Genomic DNA, 26164 nt, shown 5'->3' with positions numbered 1-26164 from the left:
AGCCAAAGGCAGCTGCTTAACCAACTAAGCCACCCAGATGCCCCAGGACGAAGGCTTTAGAGCAAGGAGCTTGATGGTTGGGGGAGCAAAGAGGAGGCTGGTGTCCAGGAGTGTTGTTTGCTAGAGGAGGAGATGTTCAAGGTGTGGATCTGAGAAATAGGAAAAAGGTCTGATCATGGAAGGCTTTGTCAGCCATTATAAGGAGTTTAGATTTGATTTGATTTGATTTGATTTGATTTGATTTGATTTGATTGAGAGAGCACATGAGCAGGGGGGAGGGGCAGAGGAGGAGAGAATCTTAAGCAGGCTTCATGCCCAGCACGGAGCCTGACAAGGGGCTTGACCTCACGACACTGAGATCATGACCTGAGCCAAAATCAAGAGTCAGATGCTTCACTGACTGGGCCACCCAGGCACCCCAGATTTTATTTTAAATAAAGTAAAGCCATTAGGGAATTTTAGGCAGGAAATGCTGTGACCTGGGTTGTCTCACAAAGATCACTCTGGATGTTTCAGGGAGAATTGGGAGAGGAAAATGGGGCGAGCATTAGGAAAACATGGTAGTCAAGGTCAGAGGAACAGGTGGCTTGAATTGTACTGGTAGCTGTGGAGACAGAGTAATATACTTTTTGGGAAATACCTGGATGACAAAAAGGGAAGAATCAAGACTTTAGGAACTAGTAGGATGGTAATGCCACTTATGGGGATGAAGACTGGGAGATCAGGTTTGAGAGAGAAATCAAAATTCCCGTGTGAGACAAGTGAGTTTGAGATAGAAACTCAGACAAGTGGAAATGTTTAAAACACAGGAAGATGTACAAATCTGAAAGTCAAAGCTGGAGACAAAAATTCTGGAAGCAACAGTGTTTATTTATTTTCTCAAAATTTTATTAAAGTTCTAGTTAGTAAACATACAGTGCAATATTGGCTTCAGGAGTAGAATTCAGTGGTTCATTGCTTAGCTACAACACCCAGTGCTCATCATAACAAGTGCCCACCTTAATACCCATCACCCATCTAGCCCATTCCCCACCCACCTCCCTCCATCAACCCTCAGTTTTCTATCATTAAGAGTCTCTTATGGTTTGTTTCCTTCTCTCTTTTTTCCCCTTCCCATGTGTTCATCTGTTTTGTTTCTTAAATTCCACACATGAGTGAAATCGTATGGTAGTAGCCTTTCTCTGACTTATTTCACTTAGCATAATACACTCTAGCTCCATCCATGTTGTTGCACATGGCAAGATTTCATTTTTTTGATGGCTAATATTCCATTGTACATACATGCGCCACCTCTTCTTTATCCATTTATCAGTTGGTGGACACTTGGGCTGCTTACACAATTTAGCTATTGTTGATAATGCTGCTGTAAACATGGGGGTGCACGTACCGCTTTGAATCTGTATTTTTTTTTAAAGATTATTTATTTATTTATTTATTTATTTGACAGAGACAGCCAGCGAGAGAGGGAACACAAGCAGGGGGAGTGGGAGAGGAAGAAGCAGGCTCCCAGCGGAGGAGCCTGATGTGGGGCTCGATCCCAGAACGCTGGGATCACGCCCTGAGCCGAAGGCAGACGCTTAACGACTGAGCCACCCAGGCGCCCCTGAATCTGTATTTTTGTATCCTTTGGGTAAATACTTGGTAGTTCAATTGCTGGAGTGTAGGGTAGTTCTATTTTTAACTTTTTGAGGAACCACCTCCATAGTGTTTTCCAGAGTGGCTACACCAATTTGCATTCCTGCATCAACAGAAGAGGGTTCCCCTTTCTTGGCATCCTTGCCAACACCTGTTGTTTCTTGTGGTGTTCATTTTAGCCATTCCGACAGGTGTGAGGTGGTATATCATCATGGTTTTGATTTGAATTTCCCTGATGCTGAGTGACGTTGAGAATCTTTTCATGTGTCTGTTATCCATCTGGATGTCTTCTTTGGAGAAATGCTTATTCAGGTCTTCTGCCCACTTCTTAACTGAATTATTTGTTTTTTGGGTGTTGAGTTTGGTAAGTTCATTATAAATTTTGGATACTAACCCTTTATCAGATAGGTCATTTACAAATATCTTCTCCCATTCTGTAGGCTGACTTTTAGTTTGTTGATTGTTTCCTTTGCTCCACAGAAGCTTTTAATCTTGATGAAGTCCCAAAAGTTCATTTTTGCTTTTGTTTCCCTCATCCCCGGCGACATGTCTAATAAGTTGCTATGACCAAGGTCAAAGAGGTTGCTGCCTGTGTTCTCTTCTAGGATTTTGATGGTTTCCTGTCTCACATTTAGGTCTTTCATCCATTTTGAGTTTATTTTTTGTATATGGTGTAAGAAAGTGGTCATTTCATTCTTCTGCATGTTGCTGTCCAGTTTTCCCAACACCATTTGTTGAAGAGACTGTCTTTTTTCTATTGAATATTCTTTCCTGCTTTGTTGAAGAGTAGTTGACCATGAAGCAACAGTATTTAAAGCCAAAAGACTGGATACTATATTCCAGGAAAAGAGTGTTGACCAAGGTGTGAGGCAATTCTACAGATAGGATTTCCCCAGTTATTCAGGCTATAGAGCAGAACATGGCCATACCAGAACTTCCAAGTATACATGATAGTTCTACCCATCCAAAGAGGCTAATTGAACTTTCTCAGTCCCATTTCCAACCATCTGAGGAAGAGAATCTGATTGGCCCAGCTTGGGTCAGTTGTCTACCCCTGGTCCAATGAACAATGACTGTGGGTCTCCTGGATCACAGACTATACACTGGTTACTGAAGGGTCAGTCCCTATAAATGGAGTAGGGAGACGGGGATCAGAGGATTCTTTCTTAGGGAAAGCGGGTGGTCACTGGCTTCCAGGATGAGCGGACACTTAAATATGACCCAAAATGATATGCATCAATTCTAAGATCAGAAAAACTGATTTCATTTTAAATAAGTAGGGTCAATAAATAAATAAATAAATAAATAAATAAATAAATAAATAAGGTCATTACTGAATACTTAGTCTTACCCCCCCCCTTTTTTAAGATTTTATTTATTTATTTGACAGAGAGAAAGAGACAGCCAGAGAGAGAGGGAACACAAGCAGAGAGAGTAGGAGAGGAAGAAGCAGGCTCCCAGCAGAGCAGGGAGCCCGATGCGGGCCTCAATCCTAGGACCCTGGGATCAGGCCCTGAGCCGAAGGCAGATGCTTAACAAATGAGCCATCCAGGCGCCCCTGTCTTACCCTTTTTTTAAAGTACCCTCCACACTTAATGTAGGGCTTGAACTCACAACCCTGAGATCAAGAGTCACATGCTCTATGAACTGAGCCAGCAAGGTACCCCAAAGTATTTTTTTTTCATTTTATTTTAAGTAATCTCTACCCATAATGTGGGGCTTGAACTCACAACCCGAGAGCAAGGACCACATGCTCTACTGACTGAGCAGGCCAGGCACTCCTTAGTCTTACTCTTTAGTAAAGAGTGGTCAACACCACCACAAAAAAATGCTAGTGTATCATGTACAATCAAGAAAGTGTTGATAAATTCATACGTACAACTTAAGTACAGCCTGCAGAGGATATCCTAAAGTTGCATGTGATTGACTGCACTTGCCTTTATTTCAGTGTCCTCTGGGATCTCCTATAGCTTGGGAACTGATAGGACATCACCTCTCCGGCGGACAGCACATCGAAGGACCTATTTGAGAGATAGACAATTACCTCTGATGGTACCAGTGTCAAAAGGTAAATTGTGCCTGAAGATGGAAGTCTTTTAAAATCAAAACAAGGTTCAGGGGCGCCTGGGTGGCACAGCGGTTAAAGCGTCTGCCTTCGGCTCAGGGCATGATCCTGGCATTGTGGGATCGAGCCCCACATCGGGCTCCTCCACTGTGAGCCTGCTTCTCCCTCTCCCACTCCCCCTGCTTGTGTTCCCTCTCTCGCTGGCTGACTCTATATCTGTCAAATAAATAAATAAAATCTTTAAAAAAAAAAAAATCAAAACAAGGTTCAGTCTGTCATTGTGGGGCATCTTGCCAGCCTTCAGAGTGACTGCTTTGCTCTCGGCTCTTTTCCTCGATCTTCTCGACATTTTATTTCTAAATTCTTACAACAAAAGTTTTACTATGCGAATTTAGGAGGTAAAGCTAAACACCACCACAACGAAAGCTGAGAACAAATGAGTGGTCCATTCCTCTACCCACGTGATTAGCCCTTCACTTTCACTAAGCAAAGGTGGGCAATTTAAGGTCAAAGAGTGCAGCCCCACAAGACCTTCTTCCACGCTTACCTTAAGATAATTTTTTTAACTTTGTTCCTACTCTCCCACCCCTCAATCATAGTTACTATTGAGTCTATTTTTACTTGATTTCACTTCTATAAAATTTTTTCAAGGGTAGGGTGCTTTATGCACTGCCCATGGGTGTATAAATGGGGAGGTCACTTTGGAAAAAAAACTTGACATTATCTAGTAAAGTTGAATATGCAATTTTACTTCAGGGTAAAAAATTTGCAGAAATTTTTGCGTATGTGTCCTAGGAAACATCTACCAGAATGGTCCTAGCAGTGTTATTCATAAGACAAAAAACGGAAACAACATAAATGTCCATAGTTCAGTAAATGAAATCACATTGATATATATTCATACAATGAAATAACAAATGTTTTCTCTTTATAATAAAATAAATCTAATTTTCTTTATAAAATTATAAAGAAATATAAGGCAGTTAGTAGTAATAGAACATTTAAGATAGTGGTCACTTCTGGGGGGAAAAGGGAATAGTTGGGTGGGAACTTAGAGATGGTTCTTTGTGTACTAGTAATGTTCTGTTTCTTAAGCTAATATGTATGTTTGTGTATACTTTGTTATTCTTCTTCAACTGCCCATATATGTTTTATTTCATTTATATGTGTGAGATGTATGTGCTAACATTTTTATAATAATGTACGTAATGTATATTGTATACATTATATTATACGTAACAGTTTTATTGGGACATCACTTACATGCCATAAAATTCACTCTTTTAAAGCATATAATTCAGCAATTTTTACTATATTCACAGTTTTTTGCATTTATCCCACTCCTTTCAGAACATTTAATTACCCCAAAAAGAAGCCCTGTAGCAGACATTTCCCTTGTGCCCACATTCTGTCCCTGATAATCATTTATCTGTTTTCAGACTCCATCAGTTTGCCTATTCTGGACATTCTTTGTAAATGAAGTCATATCACATATGCTTTTTTGTGAGTCTGGCTTCTTTCACTTGTCATAGTGTTTTCAAAGTTCATCCAATATTATAGCATTTATCGATACCTTCATTCCTTTTTATTGATGAATAATATCTCATTGTATGGGTATATCACATTTTGTTTATATATTCATCAGGTGGTGGACATTTGGGTTGTTTTCACTTTGGGGCTATTATGAATAATGCTGCTGTGAATGTTTGTGTACAAGTGTTTTGTGTGGATATGTTTTCTTTTGTCTTGGGTATATACCTAGAAGTGGAATTGTTGCATCATATGGTAGCTCTATGTTTAACATTTTGGGGAATGGCCAAACTATGTTTACAGCAGTTGTACCCTTTTATGTTCCTACCAACAATGTATGAGAGTCCCCGTGTTTTCATGTCCTCATTTCTTATTGAAGTGATATCTTGTGTGGTTTTTAGAAATTTGCTATTTCTCTTGTGGTTTTGATTTGCACTTCCCTAATGAATAATCACACTGAACATCTTTCATGTCTTTATCAGCCACTTGTATAGCTTCTTTGGAAAAAAGTCTCTTTAGATCCTTTGTCTGTTTTTAGATTGAGTTATTTGTCTTTATATTGTTGGTTGTAGGAGTTCTTTATGTATTTTGGATACAAATCTCTTTTCAGATATATGATTTGCAAATATTTTTCCCATTCTGTGGGTTGTCTTTTCACTTTCGTGATAGTGTTCTCTGAATCACAAAAGTTAATTCTGATGAAGTCCAGTTTATACATTTTTTCTTTTGTCACTTGTGCTTTTGGGTTCATGTCTAATTTCACAGTGTCATATTTAACACTGCCTAATCCAAGGTCACAAAGGTTTACTTCTATGTTTTCTTCTAAGAATCTTGTAGTTTTAGCTTTTACATTTAAGTCTGTGATCCATTTTGAGTTAATTTTTTAAATGTTATGAGATAAGGATCCAACTTCATTCTTTTTTTTTTTAAGATTTTATTTATTTATTTGAGAGAGAATGTAAGCAAGGGAGGGAGAGCACGAGCAGTGCCGGGGAGAAGCAGAGAGAGAGGGAGAAGCAGGCTCCCTGCTGAGCAGGGAGCCCAACATGGGGCTCGATCCCAGGACCTCGGGATCATGACCTGAGCTGAAGGGAGAGGCTTAACCGACTAAGCCACCCAGGTGCCCCGGATCCAACTTCATTCTTTTGCGTGTGTATATCTAGTATCCCAGCACCATTTGTTGAAAGAACGNNNNTTTCCCTACTGAATTTTCCTGGCATGCTTGTTGGAAAGCATTTAACTGTAAATGTGAGGGTTTACTTCCAGACTCTCAGTTTTATTCCATTGATCTGTATATGTATCCTTTATCAATACTATGCTGTCTTGATTATTGTAGCTTTGTAGTAAGTTTTGAAATCAGGACGTATGGATCCTCCTACTTTGTTCTTTGTCAGGATTATTTTAGCTATTCTGGGTTCCTTGCATTTCCAAATGAACTTTAGGGATCAGCTTGTCAGTGTATGGGGGGGAAAGCCAACTGGAATTTTGATAGGGACTGCATTGAATCTGTACATGAATTGTGGAAACCTTGGCATCTTATCAATATTAAGTTTTGAAATCCATGAACATGGGATGTCTTCCTTTTTTTTTCTTTTTTCTTTTTTTTAAGATTTTACTTATTTCAGGGCACCTGGGTGACTCTGTCAGTTAAGTGTCTGCCTTCAGCTCAGGTCATGATCTCATGTCCTGGGATGGAGTCCTGCCTCAGGCTCCCTGCTCAATGGGGAGTCTGCTTCGCCCTCTCCCTCTGCCCCTCCCCCTACTCATGTGCACTCTCTCTCTCTCTCTCTCTCTCAAATAAATAGATTTTGTTTATTTGAGAGAGAGAGTGAGCATTGGGTGGTGGGACAAGCAGACTCTGTGTTGAGCACGGAACCTGGGCTGGGGCTCAGTCTCACAACCCTGAGATCATGACCTGAGCAGAAATCAAGAGTCAGGCACTTAACTGACTAAGCCATTCGGGCATCCCACATTGGTTGATTTTCATATATTAAACCAAGGTGTATTCTGGGGATAATTTCCATTTGATTATAGTTAAAAACCTTTTTATTTGTTGTTCAATTCAGTTTGCTATTATTTTGTTGAGAATTTTTTATCTATAGTTATAAGAGATAGTGATCTATAGTTTCTTGTGGTATCTTTGGTGTTGGCCTCATGTAATAAGTTGGGAAGTGTTGCCTCTATTTTTTTGGAAGATTTTGTGAAGGATTGCTGTTATTCTTTAAATATTTGGTAGAATTCATCAGTGAAGTCATCTGGGCTTGGGATTTTCTTTGTGAGATATTGTTTTATTACAAATTCAGTCTCATAAATCTGTTAAGATTTTCCATTTCCTCTTGAGTCAGTCTTAGTAATTTGTGTCTTTCTAGGAAATTGTCTTTTCCACCTAGGTTACCTAATTTGTTGACATACAGTTGTGGGTTTTTTTGTTTTTTTTTTTTAAAGATTTTATTTTTTTATTATTTATTTGAAAGAGATAGAGACAGCCAGAGAGAGAGAGGGAACACAAGCAGGGGGAGTGGGAGAGGAAGAAGCAGGCTCATAGCGGAGGAGCCTGATGTGGGGCTCAATCCCACAATGCCGGGATCACGACCTGAGCCGAAGGCAGACGCTTAACCGCTGCGCCACCCAGGCGCCCCTACAGTTGTGTTTTGTATTCCCATATACTTCTTTTTATTTAAGGTTGGTAGTGATGTCACCTCGTTCATTTCTGATTTTAGTAATTTGAGTCTTCTCTCTTTTATCTCAGTCAATCTAGCTTAAGTTTTGTCAATTTTGTTGATCTTTCAAAGAACCAGTTTTAGTTTTGCTAATTTTCACTATCGTTTTCCTGCTTCCTGTTTCATTTATTCCTGCTCTAATCTTTGTTATTTCCTTCCTTCTGCTTGCTTTGGGTTTAGTTTCCTCTTCTTTTTCTAATTTCTCAGGGTGAAAGTTAGTTGTTGATTTGAGATCTTCTTTTTTAAGGTAGGCATTTGTAGCTATAAATTTCCCTGTTATCTCTGTGTTAACTACATCCAATAAGTTTTGGATTGTGTTTTCATTTGCATAAGACATTAGCAATAAAACATGTTTTTTAAAAAAAAAAAAAAGGGACCCATGGTGGGACCTAGTCAAACTGGGAGGTAATGGGGGCGCCTGGGTGGCACAGCGGTTGGGCGTCTGCCTTCGGCTCAGGGCGTGATCCTGGCGTTATGGGATCGAGCCCCACATCAGGCTCCTCTGCTATGAGCCTGCTTCTTCCTCTCCCACTCCCCCTGCTTGTGTTCCCTCTCTCACTGGCTGTCTCTATCTCTGTCGAATAAATAAATAAAATCTTTAAAAAAAAAAAAACAAAACAAACAAACAAAAAAAAACAAACTGGGAGGTAATGAAAGCCACATGTCTAGAACTTGTTCAATGGTGCTGATGCTAAATGGATCATAATATTTTAATAAATGAAAAATCTAGGGGCACCTGGCTCCTGAGTTGGCAGAGACTGCAGCTCTTGACCATGGGGTCATGAGTTGAGGCCCCAAATTGAATGTAGAGTTTACTTACTTAAAAAGAAGGGAAAAACCAAAAAAGAAAAATCTGTGTCCAGTATGCTCTTCAGCAGTGCGCAGCTTGGGATTTTGTGCTTCTCAAAGCTTTACCTGTTCCATGAAATGTGAGCTGGCTGAGATAATTTTCAAAGTCAGAAAAGTCATAGTACTAGTGACAGAAAACCCTGTGCAGGAACTAACCACCTAGAGAGTCTAGTCCCTTTTGAGGCCATCCACATGACCAAAACCCCAAAATAACTTAATATTTCTTCAGAAGAAGTGGCCAAAATGAAGGATGTACATATTTACTTTGTGGGGGGAAAAAAACTTGTGTAGGTTTTATTACAAACTGTGTCATATTTTCTTCCTATTACTTATGAAATAGCTAAAAGTAAATGGCTTATTATAAATGAAGATTTTCATAAAGGTTTATGGTCATGTTAAAAATTGTATTTCTAGTGATCATACTTTCTTTCCTGTTAAGCTAAGTGTGTCTGGCAATTAGCTGCATTATTTTATAAGTTCATTGGTTTGGAAGTTATAGCTTTTTTATTCCTCCCATTCTAAGCCATCTTGAACTTATTTTGGAAATTTTGCTTTGGGAGAAGAGAAGCTTTTTTTTTTTTAATTGAAGTATAGTTGACATACAATGTTACATTAGTTTCAGGTGTACAACATAGTGATTCATGAACTCTTATGCTATTCCAAGTGTAGCTACCATCTGTCACTATACAACACCATTGACTATATTCACTATGTCGTAACTTTCATCCCTGTGGCTTATTCATTCCATAACTGGAAACCTGTTTCTCCCCTGCCCTTCCCCTATTTTGCCCATCCTTCTATCCCTTCCCCTCTGGTAACCACCAATTCGTTCTCTGTATTTATGGGCTTGTTTCTGCTTTTTGTTTGTTTTTTAATTTTTTATCTATTTTTCTATGATTATTTGAGAATGAGAGAGCATGAGCAGGGGGAGGGGCAGAGGGAGAGGGAGAGAATCTTAAGCAGACTCCTCACTGAGCATGGAGCCCAATGTGGAGCTCAGTCTCATGATCCCGAGATCATAACCTGAGCCAAAACCAAGAGTGAGAGGCTTAACTGACTAAGCCACCCAGGTGCCCCTTATTTGTTTTTTAGATTGCACATATAAGTGAAATCCTATTATATTTGTCTTTATCTGACTTATTTCAGCTACCATAATGCTCTCTAGGCCCACCCATGTTGTCACACATGGAAAGATCTTATTTTTTATGGCTGAGTAATATTCCATCATATATATATACACCACATCTTTTTTTAATGTTAATTTTTTTTTCAAATTTTTATTTAAATTCCAGTTAGTTAACATACAGTGCAGTGTTGGTTTCAGGACTAGAACTGAGCAATTCACCACTTACATATAATACCCAGTGCTTATCATATCAAGTGCTCTCCTTAATACCCATCACCCCTCTAGCCCATCCCCCACTCACCTCCCTCCATCACCCCTGAGTTTGTTCTCTATCTGTAAGAGTCTCTGTGGTTTGTTTCCCTCTCTCTTTTTTCTTTTTTCATACCACACCGTCTTTATCTATTCACCTATCTTGGCTTGCTTCCATATCTTGGCTCTTCTAAATAATGCCAAAGTAAACATATGGGTGCATATATCTTTGCAAATTAGTGTTTTTGGGTTTTTAGGATAAATACCCAGTAGTTGAATTACTGGACCATATGCTAATTCCATTTTTAATTTTTTTGAGGAAACTCCATACTGTTTTCCACAGTGGCTGCACCAATTTACGTTCCTACCAATAGTGCACGAGGGTTCCTTTTTCTCCACATCTGCGCCAACACTTGGTATTGTCTTTTTTGATATTAGCCATCCTGACAGTTGTGAGTTGATATTTCATTGTGGTTTTGATTTGCATTTCCCTGATTATTAGTGATGTTGAATATCTTTTCATTAGTGATGTTGAATATTGTTGTTGTTGTTTTTAATTCAGCTTTATACCTAATGTGGGACTTGAACTCAAGACCCCAAAATCAAGAGTGGCATGCTCTACTGACTGAGCCAGCTAGGCAACCTTATAGTTTTTTGGTTTGGGTTTTGGTTTTTTCTTTAAGTAGGCTTGATGCCCAACATTGGGCTTGAACTCACAACCCTGAGATCAACAGCTGCACGATTTACCCACCGAGCCAGCCAGGTGCCCCACACACATCTTAGTTTTAAATATAATTCTCAACTAAAAGGAACCAGCCATTTGGGCAAGAAAAGTACAAGGTGAGCCTAGAACATCTTATTGTGTCAAAAAATATGGAAGATCTCCGGCCACCTGGGTGGCTCAGTTGGCTAAGTATCTGCCTTTGGCTCAGGTCATGATCCCAGGGTCCTAAGATCAAGCCCCATGTCAGGCTCTCTGCTCAGCAGGGAGCCTCCTTACCCCTCTGCCTGCTGCTCCCCCTCCTTGTGCTCTTTCTGTCAAATAAATAAATAAATAAATAAAATACTTTTTAAAATGTGGAAGTTCTCAAAAACTCATAGAGATATTTTAAAAAGACACCAGAACCAGCTGAAAAGGCTCCCACTGGCTGAATCTGGGACAATTTGGATCTCAAAATGAATAACGATATTGATGGATTATAACCCATTGAATAAAATAGGAATCCATGAGATTGCATAGATGTAAATAAATATATTAACAAATAAGTGTAGTAAACAGAAATCTTTACCTTATAGTATAATTCCAACTAATAAGCATAGAAGGAGTAATGGAATTAGAATTATACTGTGTGGGAGCGCCTGGGTGGCACAGCGGTTAAGCGTCTGCCTTCGGCTCAGGGCGTGATCCCGGCGTTATGGGATCGAGCCCCGCATCAGGCTCCTCCGCTGTGAGCCTGCTTCTTCCTCTCCCACTCCCCCTGCTTGTGTTCCCTCTCTCGCTGGCTGTCTCTATCTCTGTCGAATAAATAAATAAAATCTTTAAAAAAAAAAAAAAGAATTATACTGTGGTTATGTCCTTGTTTTTAGGAAATATACAATGAAGTGTTTAGAAGTAATGTGACATGTGTACAATTTACTTTCAAGTGGTTCCGAGAAATAATAGAGAATACATGTAATATTATATATTGTGAGATATATATATTTGGAAAACAGTTCGACAGATTTTTAAAAAGTTAAACATACACCTATCTTATGACCCAGCTATTTCACTCCTGTGTATTTACCCAAGAAAAATTAAAACATGTCCACACAAAGACTTATACACAGATTTTCATAGCTGTTCTATTTGTAACAGACAAAACCTGGCAACAGTTCAAATACCCACCAACAGTAAATGAATAAATAAACTATGGTATATCCATACAGTGAAACGCTACCAGCAATCAAAAGGAACTATTGATATAAGAAACACCATGAATGAATCTCAAAATAATTATACTGAGTGAAAGAAGCCAAACCACCCCCCCAAATAAAAAATAAAAGGAGTACATAATGGATGATTTGATCTATATAAAATTCTAGAAAATCAAAACTATAGCCACATAATGCCATATCGGTGGTTGCCTGGGGACTAAAGTGGGATTGGGTTAGGATGGGGTGGAGAGGAATGGATCACAAAGGGGCACAAGGAAACTTGGCAATGATGGATATGTTAAATCTTAATTGTGATGGTTTCACTGTTATATACATATGTCAAAGTTAACCAAATTTTATACTTTAAATATATTCAGTGCCAATTATATACCAATTATACTTCAATAAAGCTGTTTTTTAAAAAAATTTATCATTTCCAAAGGCTAGACCGGAGAGGTGATAGTGGTGACTGCTTCTGAAACTAAAGTTTTGAGCTCTTTCTTCCAGAAAAGGAGCTATATATTTTTTTAAAGATTTTATTTATTTATTTGACATAGATAGAAACAGCCAGTGAGAGAGGGAACACAAGCAGGGGGAGTGGGAGAGGAAGAAGCAGGCTCACAGCGGAAGAGCCTGATGTGGGGCTCGATCCCATAACGCCGGGATCACGCCCTGAGCCAAAGGCAGACGCTTAACCGCTGTGCCACCCAGGCGCCCCAGAAAAGGAGCTATATTTTGAGTGCTGGAGTTTTAGGATCTTTCCCATGAGATCAGAGCTGACTCTGGGCCAGTGAACACTCACACCCTTAGACCAAGCAGATGCTCTATGTCCAGGAGGCAACTTTGGGGACACGTTCCCAGACCACAAAAACAAATGAGATGACTCTTGCTAATCAAGCAAGCTTTCTATCCTTTTTCCTTAGCAAGAGTTTGAAGATGGTTTTGGGCACAGTCTTTGTCTAGGTCCACATTATTTGGTAAGGAGAAAAAACAGAAGAGTAATTAAAAAGAAAAATTAAGTAGACAGCTCTATTTGATATTTTTATAAAGAGAATGTACTTTCTAAGACTCTTAATCATAGGAAACAGACTGAGGGTTGCTGGAGGGGAGGGGGGTGGAGGGATGGGGTAACTGGGTGGTGGACATTGAGGGCATGTGATGTAATGAGCATTGGGTATTATACAAGACTGATGAATCATAGACCTGTACCTCTGAAACCAGTAATATATGTTAATTAATCAAATTTAAATTAAAACAAGAGAGAATGTACTTTCTAGATAGGACGTTGAGTCATACCTTATGCTGGAACAATATGGAATGATATTCCATATCCAGGAATGATATGTAAGATAAAGAGATCCATTAGCACACATTTCACATCCTTCCTGAATTTTCTCTCGAACACTTGAATCAAGATAGATTGAAGCCTTTTGGACAAGATGCGATGAGAGACCTGATGGGTTAAAAAAAAAAATTACATGGAAAAATAATCCCTATTTACCCTTTCCTGGGACTTTAGGTAAGAATATAAAAGCTCAACCACCCTTGAGCAGAATGAGCCGGGAAGAGTTGGAGGACAGCTTGTTTCGTCTTCGTGAAGAACACATGTTGGTGAAGGAGCTTTCTTGGAGGCAACAGGATGAGATCAAAAGGTACCTCGTGTTCTCCTTAAGTCTTTAAAAGCTCGGAAGCAAAGGGGAACAGGGGCAAGTAAGAGAAGGATTAAGTAATTTTCCTAAAGTCACAGCTAGCAAGCAAGTGGCAGCACTGAAAGCTCTTAACTCTGAAATCATACCATGTACAGTGACTTTACAGCATTGGCTTTCAAAAGTGGGTCTCTCGGGTGGGGACCTGGAGTGTGGATAGATAATCAGATGGGAAGAAAGGGAGTTCTGAAAGTTCAGATTTTATCTCTAGGACATGTGTTGAGGATATTGGTGTCAATGTCTTCCAGCCAAAGACTAGCAGGAACATAGCTGTAGTTTGAGCAAGTTCGGTTTGTTATTCATTACAGCTAGAGAAATGCACATCATGGGGAACTACAGTCATCTCAGTAAAAGTGTTGAAAAAATCTATTACAGGATTTGAGTTTCAGTTGGGTGATTTGTGGGAGGGTCTAAGGTAACAGGAGTTTGCTCCAGATTTGATATCATTAGAAAGCAGGGAAAATTCTGCGTTTGGATATCTCAGTAATTTTTTTTTTTTTGTAAGATTCCATTTATTTATTGTCTGGGGGTGGGGGCGAGTGCATGCGCAAGTTGGGGGAGGGGCAAAGGGAGAGGGAGAAGCAGACGCCCTGCTGAGTCCAGGCCCCCTCAAGTTCATGACCTGAGCCTAAGTCAGACACCTAACCAACTGAGCTGCCCAGGTGCCCTGATCTCTCAGTAAATCTTATCTATAGGGGAGGTAGACTAGAGTGAGGCTAAAGCTGTAATTGGTTAGAATAGCACTCACTCATTAACCAGGAAAAGAAAATATTTGGTATTTTGTGTGTGGCATAGTGACTTTGTTTTTGTCTTTGTTTAGACAAAATTATGCAGCGGCCTTGTTCAGTATCACTCTATCATGGTCTCAGTGGCCTTGCCTGATAGTGTTGTCCTGTGAGATTATGTCCAACAGGATAATAACATGGCCTAGCCGTGAGCACCAGGCTCGCTTCGAACAATACTGGGAACTAGTTATGTCAGATCAATTCCCCAATGTCAAGACCAACTTTTTCCTTTCTCACTGGTAATCCCCAGGAGTGGTTCAGAGGTTCATTTAGAATCTACAGGATATAGGGGCACCTGGGTGGCTCAGTTGGTTAAGCGTCCGACTCTTCATCTTAGCTTGGGTCTTGGTCTTGGGGTTTGAGTTCAGGCCCTGCATTGGGTTCCAGGCCCAGCATGGAGCCCACTTAAAAAAAAAAATACAGATACAGGCTTCCATTGTATGCCAGCACTCTTCAGAGTGGTTTTGCATCGCGGAGAACTCGAGAATCTGGTGAAAGCAGAAGGTCACATAGGCCAAAAAATCTTGCTTCTTGATTGATAACCAAAAAATACTTGAGATTATAGATATTAAGTGGCTAAATTAGATTCCATCCCCCTGACCCCCCTGGCTTTGGGCAAATTACCTGGCTATATTTCATGACTTGATTTCTCTATCTGGATATAATGTTATATAGTAATAGCTAACTCCTACAGTGCTTACAACACACAGCACTGCTCTAAACACTCTACGTATATTAATTTATTTAACCCTCATAACAATCTAATGAGGCGAGTGCTATTTTTATCTTTATTCATAGATGAGGAAACTGAGCACGAAAGGTTAATGCCATGCCAAAAGCTACATAGATAGTATGTCAGAACAGGCAGGGGGACCACAGAATGTGATGGCAAAGATTGAAAGCATGATTTTAGGTCAAGATGACAAGTAGTGGGGGTGCCTGGTTGGCTCAGTCTGTAGAGCATGCAATTCTTGATCTTGGGGTTGTGAGTTCAAACCCCACCTTGGATGTAGAGATTACTTAAAAAAAAAAAAGAAAGAAAAGATGACAGACTGATTGATTATCCACTATAAGTAAGGCTGGGTGTACACTAAGGGCTATAGAGGAGTAATCCTTAAAATTGGGCACATATACAGGGGTGTGCAGACAAGTGGGATGGGAGAAGTAAATATTAAAATTTCTTCTTATATTTAATTATCTCCCCTTTAAAAATCAGTCTTTTTATGTTGTAACATGACCACAGTTTATTAGGACAGAAGTAAATGCATATAATTTAAAAATAAATGTACAAATAAATATATTGAGAAGTGCCCCAATATTTTTTACTAAGACGGTGTAATCATTGCAATAGAATGGACAAAGATGGACACCACAATGTCCCTGCACTCCAAGAGTTAATTGGACATAGAAAATTAATGTTTTAAAGTGCAAATAATAGACCACAGTAGATAATTTGTATCACAGATCAGTTCATGATTGTGTGCCACCAAATCAACTGTAGAAATGGTAACACAGTTGACAGAAGGAGGAGCTGTTCCCACCGTCTCTACTTTTGCTCCTAGGATGAGAACAGCATTGCTCCGGCTGAGGGCGGCGGGCCGGGACCCGAGGGCGGAGGCGGCCGAGGCAGAGCAGCCGGCAAGGCGGCGGCGGAATGCCGGGTGGTGGCAGGCCCCCGCTAAGCACCAGCGCCCCCTGATGCATGGGCTGCAACCGCAGTTCCAGCGTGTCGGCCCCCCTGCTCCCCGATGCTGCCAGCCCCGGCTCCGCGCGGGACACAGACAGCTCCGCACCGCCGGTGCACCATCCCCCGAGAAACGCAAGAGGGGTGAGGTTCAGAACCAAGCTTCCAACAGCGCTGAAACAGTGCGAAAGATTTATGTGTCAGCCACATTTTCCTCTTCGCTGCTTTGTTTCACCCACCGCCCCATTTTGTCCTTTTGTTCCCGGTGCTTTCTACCTCCCTAGAATCTTTTTGTCCTTGGGTGGTTTGTCAGGTTCAAAATTCTCAGTTCAGCGTGAAGTACAGTGGAGGAAGAATCAGACAAGTGAAACAGGGATTTTGCTGGTCCGGTTCTGCAGTAGGCCTAGAAAGTAGATTAAAAGTGACGTTCATGTCCCACTCCAGTGTGAGTGGCAGTGACCTAAGACAGGTTCCTCTACAGGGACTATGGGAGCCTGGGCTAAGTGGCAGGGTCTCTAAAACTGGGGTTCTTCGCTTTTTGGGGGGAAGTGGACTCCTTTGAAGCCATGATCAAAGCTAGGTCTCCTTCCAAGAAAAGTGCACATACACGCAGTCAAAACTTTGCATACAATTCCACCAGTTCAGGGATGTCTAAAGCCCATGCCTGAAGTCCAGGCCTAGAAGTCCAGCTGTAAGTGAGCAGTTGCAATTTCTCTTCTTCCTGTATTCCAAATGGCTCAGTCTCTGGCTGCTGGAAACCCAACAGTGAATTTAATAAAATGGTTTGTGTAAATTTCCTTCACCTAGCCTACCCACCCCATGCGAATGGGGTGTGTTTACCCTGGGGATTCAATGTTAGATTTGTTTCATATGGTTCTGTATTTTCAAACTCCCTCCTGGAGCCAAATGAATCTTTGCAAAAACAGCTAAAAGTAGAAAAATTAAGTAAGTCTTAAGTTTCAGTTCAGTTTGACTTCAGCATTATTGAGTACCAGTTCCATACCAGGCACCAGAGATAAAGATGCCTTAGAGTTAGACATGCAGTCCCTTTCTTCTTTGCACTTTTCTTCTTCCCATTTATACTCCCGTACTTGGCAGATTGTAGTCCCGCTGGCTTAGTGAGTCTATAGTTGTACGTCTGTGCAAGCGTAAAGGCTGAGAACCTCTCCTCCGGCATCAGCGGTCTTTATGAGGATTTCCCCCAGGTCTCAAGGCTCCCTAGGTTTGGCACTTGGTGTTCTGGAGAAATCTGTTGCAGAGTCTGCATCTTCTATCTGAACTTTCAGGGCCCAGTGACAGGCCGAGCTACACAGCCCCTCCCACATTCAAGGACCATGTGACAGATGGGAAGACCAGAGGTGAAACGCCCAGTGAACTGTGAGTTCTTTTCATTTATCCTGCACCGTTCCTCTTTCAGCTTTAATTGGAAGTACATCATTTAGGCAACAAGTGAATTGTTGGCATTTTCAAGTCTTCCCAGCATAATCGGAGAAGATGAAAGTCAGCTGTAGGTCAAATTTCAACTTCGTTGCTTAAAAATGGAAAATAAGCATCTCTCTGTCTTTGAAGGAAAGACAAATAAAGGCCCTTTCTTCATTGAAGGTATTCCCTCTCTTTCCCTTCTATTTTTCTCCTTCAGGTCATAATTCATTTATATTTCTGTTTGACACTTGAAAGCTGTATTTTGTAAGATTGTCCATCGCACATATCAAAATTACTAACTCCTCTCACTTCTCTTCATACATGTGAGAAGTCGGTTCTAAACCTCTGTAAGAGCAGTTTCTTTTTCTTCTTTTTGTGTGTAATATTCCTAATTCTAAGAGTCTAATGTCTTTCAGCAAAGTCATGATTCTGACTAAACTCGTTGGTCTGTGCATGCCTAACAGTGCTCATGTTATGACCAGCGATACTATGCGAGTGGAAGATCCACCCAAGTCTCCTGAGAAAATGTGGTCCAAAGATGAAGATTTTGAACAGAGGAGCTCTTTGGAGTGTGCTCAGAAGGCCACAGAACTTCGGTAAGAGAGTGGCATTCCGTGCCTCAAGCCATATGAACTAAAAAAGTAAGAGATTCTTATTTGTAGTTTTCCTCTGCCAGAGGAAAGGAGAATTCTTGGGATTAAATTCAATCTTAAATTTAATCTGAGAACTAGCCGTGAATTCCCATGTGGGTTAAGAAATGGATTCACCTAAAGAGAGTGTTTGTGTATATTAGGTTTGTTGTTTCACATCACAGAAGGAAGACTTTTTCATCCTCATCACCAGATAGGGGCTCTCAGCGCTCACTGCGCATCAGTTTTAGAGAACTTTTTTTAAAAGTAGACTTTATTTTTTAGAGAAGTTTTAGATTCACAGCAAAATTGAGCAGAAATTAGAGATTTCCCGTATACCGCTCATCACCGTGCATCCACAGCCTCCCACACTATCAACATCCCATACCACAGTGGTATTTTTTGACCGTGGGTGAACCCATACTTACACATCATTATCATCCAAAGTCCATAGTTTACCGTGGGGTTCATTCTTGGTGTTGCACATTCCGTGGGTTTGGACAGATGGAGAAACATGTATCCACCATTGTAGTATCATAGAGAGTAGGTTCATTGCCCTAAACATCCTCTGTGCTCTGCCTGTTTATCCTTCCCTACCCCCTTACCTCTGGCAGCACTGATCTTTTTACTGTCTTTATGATTTTGCCTTGGCCAGAATGTCCTGTAATTGGACAAATACACTATACGGTCTTTTCAGATTGGCTTCACTTAGCAATATGCATTTAAGTTTCCCCCACGTCTTTCCATGGCTTGATAGCTTATTTCCTTTAGCACTGAATAACGTTCCATTGTCTGGATGGACCATAGTTTATCCGTTCACCTACAAATGATGTCTCGGTTGCTTCCACATTTTGGCCATCATGAATGAAACTGCTGGAAACATCCATATTCAAAGATAGTTTTCAATCTGGATACCTTTTAAAACCACAGAAGCCTGGAGGGGTGGTAGGTGAGTGGGGATGGGTTAAATGGGTGATGGGTATTAAGGAGGGCACTGTTGTGATGAGCACTGGCTGACGTATGTAAGTGATGAATCACTAAATTCTACACCTGAAACCAGTACTACTCTGTATGTTAATTGGAATTTAGATAAAAATTTGGAGGAAAAAAGAAATGTTCTATTCCAAAAAAGACAATAGTACGAAAATAAGAAATGATACATGAGGGAATACAATATAGAACATACACAAAAATAAATAAATAACATCAAAAGCTTGTATATCTTATAATTTATTTCATATGAACAGATCCTGAAAATTAAAAAAACAAACAAACCCACAGAAACTGGGCCCCACCCCAGAGCTTTCCTTTCAATTATTTGGGGGTGGACTTCAGGCAGTATAGGTGTAAAGATTTCCCCAGAAGATTCTAACAAGCAGCTAAGACTGGGAATCACTGAGATAGAGCCTAATGAACCCAAATCCACCTCAATACCTTAGAAATAATAAAGAAAATATGTTCTCCTAGGTTGAGAAATAATAATTTCCCCGGTGTTCCTCTCCATATCCATACCATTCTGGTTTCTCTAAGGAAACAGGACTCAGACTCAGCTGGACTTTACAAGGTTTATGGGAAATCGTGAGCACCATAATTTTAAAAATAGTTATTATGTTTTCTCAAACACAGAGTTTAGGGTTGGTGGTGTCTTTATTGAATCCCAGCTGATATGAGGGGAAATGGGAGAGAGATTATTTATTGGAGTGGACATTTGCTTCCTCCTTCTGGTATGCTGTGGGTGAGATAGAAGGGCAAGAGGCAAGAGGAAGGTATTCTTGTACAATATTGAGGGGAAAGGTGTTTAATTCTGTCTATTCACAGAATGTCTTAGCACTGTCTTCTTTCTGCAGAGCTTCCATTAAGGAGAATATAGAGCTGATTCGGCTTAAGAAGCTCTTGCATGAAAGGAATACCTCACTGGTCGCAACAAAAGCACAGTTAACAGAAGTTCAGGAGGTGAGCTGCCAGGGCAGGGCAGTGTGGGATGGTCTGGGGTACCCTCAAATCTCAGACCCCCTGGCTTCCTTGGCTATTTGAGAAGCCCTGCTGGGCCTAATCAGGCATCCAGTTCCAATGGGGACTGCCTGTTGCCAATTTTGGGGGAAAAGAGTCAGTATTATTTTTTCCATTATATATATGGAAGACCACAACTGAGAGAAATTAAATTATTTGTCACACAACTTATAGGGGATATTCAAATCCAAGCCTGCAATTCTAAGTCCATTCTTTTTCCAATACTTCCATTATCTCTCTATTATGAAGAAGGCTCAAGCCTTGCCTTCTAAGGTGGAATTAAGTGGGGTTAACTTGTACCAGAGTTAAGGTCCCAGCCAAGGCCCACACCAGAATGTAATTAAGTTGGGAAGCCAAGAGCAGTCACAGGGGAAGGGAAGGAGACGAGTCTCTCCTGAGGACTCTCCATGTGCTGGACTCTGTCCCAGCTGCTTACAGTCATGATCTCATTTAAGCCTGACAACACCCTCAATGTAAGTACATTTAATGAATGAGGGAACTGAGACTCAAAGAAGTAACTTGCATAAGTCATTAAAAATACTAAGGGGCAGAGCAGGCTTTGAGTCTGGGTTTATCTGGCACCAAGGCTCATGCTCTTTTCTCATTACCATACAAGAGAAATTCATAAATGAATGGTGTAAATAAGGCATCAAGGGTCTAAGTGATAGATCAGCACCATTTTTTTATTGTATAAATATTTATTGAGTACCAGGGACTGTGCAAAGCACTGAGACACAAATATTACAAAGTAAGACAGCTCCTGCCTTCAAGGAACTTACCAGAGTGAGAGAACAAGCTGTGAACAAATACAGCTATTCACGTACAAGGTATTGGCAGGAACCCAAGGACACAGAGTCAGATCTCCCAGAGATTGGGGTGCGGGATCCAGAAAGGATTCATAAAGGGGTATATTCATGAGCCAAATATTGGGATACTGAAAGATTAGCAGGTGTTAATGAGTATTCAAGAGAGGGGAGGGTTTTCCAGGGGAGGAGAGGTGTAGGCCAGGGCACAGAGGTGAGAAACATCAGGGACTGGATCATGGAAGTCTGATCAGGATTTTAGACTTTATCCCATAGACAGTAGGGAGCTGTAGAAAGGTTTTGAGTAAGTTGACAACATGGTCAGTTTTTTCCCCAAAGTGATCACTTTGCCTTTTTTTTTTTTTAATGTTTGAAATTTTTTGAAATACGTTTTAATAAAGATACTTTAAAAAACTATTATAAAGCAATAATAATGATTAACTCTGAGTAGTAGAATTATAGAGGACTGATACTATCTTTATATTTTTCTGAAATTTTCAACTTATCAAAAATCACAAAACCAGAAGGAAAGATCATCTGGCAGTGGAGTGAATGATACAGGTGCCTGGTACAAGTAAAGTGATCAGGTAAAAAATAGACTGCAGTGGTCCAAGAGACGTAGATGAGGGTCCCAACCAGGGCAGTGAGAGGGGCCCACAGAGAAAGGGCTGTATTGGGAACTTCCAGGAGATAGAAGAATGGACTTCATCACCAAAAGGGAATGGGTGGAGGAGAAGGGGAAGCGGAAGATGATTCCTGGGTCTCCAGCGTGGGCAAGAAGATGACGGTGGTGTCATTCTTCTAGATTGGGTACTTCTGAGGGGATGAAAGGCATCTTCACAAGGTCAGCCCCCAAACCTGTGTGTCGTAGAGAACTACGCATATGCTTGTATTCTTTTGGTTAATTTGGTAGCACTTACAGAATGTAGGAACATGGGAAGGAAGATATTTTAAAATTGTATGGGTAAATAGCAATATTTGTAGGATTACATTTTTTTTTAAAAAAAAACCCATCTATTCCTCCATTGCGTTAAAGGAAAAAAGGAAGCAAGCCGTTCTAAATCCTTACCCATGTTAGTGGTGGTAGTAGAGATGACCTAAAATGGTGAGTAATCACCCACCATTGTTTAAAATGCGGGGTTTCCAATTTGTTTTTCTCCAGCAGTTTGCCTTTCTAGTCATCCTTTCTTACACACGCACGTAAAAAAGTTTGCCTTCTCTTAATCCCTTAGCAGTACATATGGTGGTTGGTAACACAGACTCCGGAGTCAGAAGGGCTGACTTGATGGCCCTGTGTCTCTGAGCAGGTGGCTTAGCTCTCTGAGCTCTGGTCTTCTCATTTTTAAGATTTCAGTAATAATAACTACCTCGCAGATACACTGTGAGGATTAAATGAGATAATATATGTGAAATAGTTATAATGATCTTAGTGTAACAGATAATGAAATACACAGTACTGCTCAATCAATAACAGCTGTTGCAGTTAGTTTGCTTAGTGTTGCCTTTTCTGTTTCTAACACTGGAAAGAAAACTTTCTGAAGCATGCTGAGTAAGAGATAGCAAGATTTTTCTTGGATATCCCACCAAATGCAATACAAATACGAATAAATGACACTTCATGCTTCTTAAAGAAATTGTGTTATCTGTTGCATTCACAGACCTCCTGGCAAGCTAGAGCAAGGGAAAAGTAGCAGCAATTAGTAAACAAGTACACAAATTGACTTGATTTATGAGAATTTTATTTTAGTGTTTAATGATTCATTAGTTGCGTATGAGAATTTTTAAATATCTCTTAAACTAACCATTTATACATTTGTATTACAGTGTAAATACCAAAACAAATATCGAGTTGATAAATCAGTAGAATAATATGTATTTCTTTCTTTCAGGCATATGAAACTCTGCTCCAGAAGGTACTTAATAAAGATTTTTTGAAACTCTGTTTCTTAGTATAAGAGTAATAAAACCCAAAGAAATTCGTATTAATCTTCAAGTAACATAACACCAGAATTTAGCCAAGTAAATCGAAGTTATTATGACCTGTAATTTCTATTACGACAAATGCCCTATTACTGTGATCAGAAGATATTTATTGTGCCATTTTCATTAAACTGAAATATGAGATCTGAAATATGTAGAATAGTATTTTTCAGCCTATTGCTAGAGAGAATTATATAGCATTTGTTCAGAAATTTCTAAGTATTCCTCTAGCATGTATAAGGTGATGAAATATAACAAAGTTGTTACATACCTTCCTAATGTTCTTAAATGTTCAGCACCCTTCACTCCTGTGAGTGGGATGCGGGTGAAGCCAGGTGAGGGCAGAGTTCCCAGCATGAACAGCCACAGCTGTTCCTCACCAGAGATGTCCACCAGAACAAACGCACACTTACCTTCTAGAGTTAACATGTCACTTTGGTAGGTGCAAAGGGAAGAATGAATCACCCTAAGAAGCACTCAGATAACTTAGAACATAAAGGCAGCTATGAAAATTGTCACTTCACTTAGAGCCAGGGTTTAATTTGAACCTCGGGAAAATTAATGCTCCAATTATGCATTATAGTTTCCTGCAGCAGAAAATCCTCACTAACAGGGAGACAATAATTCCTGAGAAACACTAGAGTGATAAACAAGGCCAGTTTACAGTACAAAGGCACCATGCTATTAATCAAAACCATTCTTGACATCCACTAGGGAATGCTAGGGTTGCCGGTATCTTGAGACCATTTCTGCTGAGTGATATGATCATTCCCAGAACAACTTTCCTTTTGCCCCAGAATCAGGGAATCCTGAGTGCAGCCCATGATGCCCTCCTCGGGCAAGTGAATGAGCTCAGGGCAGAACTGAAGGAGCAGAGCAAGAAGGCTGTGAGCTTGAAGAGCCAACTGGAAGATGTGTCCATCCTGCAGATAACACTGAAGGAGGTAAATAACAATAATAATTGCAAGGTCTCAGTTGTAAGCATCAGTTGTAAGTTACATTTCAGTTTCAGAGATGTTAAAAAGTGTATCTTAGCAACACTATGGCTATTTCATTTTTTCAAATGAGAAAAATGAGGCTCCAAGTGGTTAAATAAGTTGCTCAAGATTACAACATTAGGAGGAAAACTGGGTTTTATACTCGTGTCTGTTCTCCAAAGTTTTTGCTCTATTATAATGTTCTGCTGCTTCCTTAACAGTAGAAACCGAGACACTATGAAAATTTGCTTCAGAGTATCCTCATTGTTTCTAATAAAAGTTTCTATTACACCAGCTGGTTCAAGTCTTTCTGGTTGAATAGCTCCTCATAGACATGAGACATGAACATAGAAAGCCTCCTACCCAAACCCCACTCTGCCACAGAAGAAGGGAGACAGGTGCAAGGCGATAGGTGTTACGACTTTATCTCAGGCACTCTACTGTCATTCTTAGTTTCAGGAGAGAGTTGAAGATTTGGAAAAAGAACGAAACTTGCTGAATGACAATTATGACAAACTTTTAGAAAAGTGAGTATCAAGTTTGGGTCCCAGAGCACTGTTTGTTATAAAAGACAATTATAGAAAAGTACCCTCACATTCTAAAACAATGTCTAGTGTGGATAAGGGGAAGCTGGTACTCGACACTGTTAGTGAGAATATAAATTGCTACAGTCTTTTTGGAAGGGAATTCGATGCTATCAAAATGTTAAACATGCATATACATGTATTTGCAAAGATAATGTATAATAAGAATGTTAATTACTACATTGTTACTAATAGTTTAAAAAAAGGTGGAAACATCCAAATTTCCTTTGATAGAAATTTTAAATAATGTTGCATCCCCACAATAAACTACTATGAAGCTGTTAAAAGTGAGGTAGACTTATATGTCTAAGATATATTATTAAAAGAAAAGTCAAGTTGTAACAGAATATGTTAATTCTGACTTCATTTATGGGGGATGTGTGTGTGTGAGAGAGGGAGAGAGAGAGAGAATCAGCAAACCTCTCATGAGATGAAAGGATTGGAGTAGGGCAGAGAGGCACCTTCACTTTTAATCTATATATTTCTGTATCATTTTAATTTTTTTACAACAAACATATTCATTTATTAATTTGAAATTTAAAATATCTGAAAGTTTAGGGGCATCTGGGTAGTGCAGTTGGTTAAGTGTCCAAGTCTTGATTTCAGTCAGCTCATGATCTCAGGGTCATGAGACTGAGCCCCACAGTGGACTCCGAGCACAGCGTGGAGTCTGCTTAAGACTCTCTCCTTCTGTCCTCCCCGCCCCACCCCCTGCTCTCTCTCTCTCTCTCAAATAAATAAATCTTTAAAAATAAAATAAATACCTGGAGGTTTAAAAAAAAAGTTAAACATGTCTTCTGCCTCAGTTAAAGTCAGTAGGGGATAGATTGGGGAGACGGTATGGGAGCATCGTGGGAATATCTGATGCTCTTCGACTCAGTGAAACAAAGTGGTGTGGGGATTATCCACTTTGAAGAGTCTGTGTAGCAAACATTACTATTAGCCTCTTCCCTTCATCACTCAGAATGTTACCTGCTTGGATCATCATGTAATGTATGGCTAGGAAGTGTTAAGAACATTTTTTTTTTTAAGTAGGCTCCATGCCCAGCGTGGAGCCCATCGCAGGGCTTGAACTCATGACATTGAGATCAAGAGTCGGACACTTAACTGACTGAGCCACCCAGGCACCCCAAGAACTCTTAATACTAGCTTAAGCAAGCTGTTTTTAGACCACATTTATTCAAATGAAAAAAATAGGAAAAAGACATCTGCAGAAATAATAGCTTATCAATGTCACTTCACTTATGTAAATAAAGACAGACCTTGTGTGTTTTACACTCAAAATGGGTCTGCCCTGACAGCTAGTTACAGTGGTGTGCAGGGTACAGTTAGCTCCTGCCCTTCAGTATAGTAATTTATAATTTAGCTCAAAGGCAAGTATTCTCTAAACCAGCCATCGGTGAAGGTAGATAGAGGAATGGAGTAAGGAAAAGAGGAATATTTTGTTCCTCATTTCTTTGAAAGTTTATTTAACCTCTGCACCCAACATGGGGCTT

At 40.0% G+C, this 26164-nt stretch overlaps 1 protein-coding gene across 1 annotated transcript in view; it reads left to right on the top strand.

Annotated features, from left to right (window-relative positions):
• Window positions 1–3684: 3684 nt before the first annotated feature.
• The window catches only part of RPGRIP1 (RPGR interacting protein 1), a 65818-nt gene continuing 43338 nt past the window's right edge, over window positions 3685–26164 (top strand). Inside the window, exons 1-9 of the mRNA XM_008711129.2 lie at window positions 3685–3703; window positions 13608–13740; window positions 16142–16407; window positions 17550–17640; window positions 18069–18281; window positions 20162–20267; window positions 23017–23040; window positions 23905–24051; window positions 24538–24611. Coding sequence (XP_008709351.2) covers window positions 3685–3703; window positions 13608–13740; window positions 16142–16407; window positions 17550–17640; window positions 18069–18281; window positions 20162–20267; window positions 23017–23040; window positions 23905–24051; window positions 24538–24611 — 1073 coding nt within the window. The remainder of the gene's footprint in view (window positions 3704–13607; window positions 13741–16141; window positions 16408–17549; window positions 17641–18068; window positions 18282–20161; window positions 20268–23016; window positions 23041–23904; window positions 24052–24537; window positions 24612–26164) is intronic.

Source organism: Ursus maritimus, unplaced genomic scaffold, assembly GCF_017311325.1.
Source record: "Ursus maritimus isolate PB19 unplaced genomic scaffold, ASM1731132v1 scaffold_36, whole genome shotgun sequence".
Taxonomy (NCBI): Eukaryota; Metazoa; Chordata; class Mammalia; order Carnivora; family Ursidae; genus Ursus; species Ursus maritimus.
The sequence above is the reverse complement of the archived record's forward strand: the minus strand, read 5'-3'. Positions and strand labels throughout refer to the sequence as shown.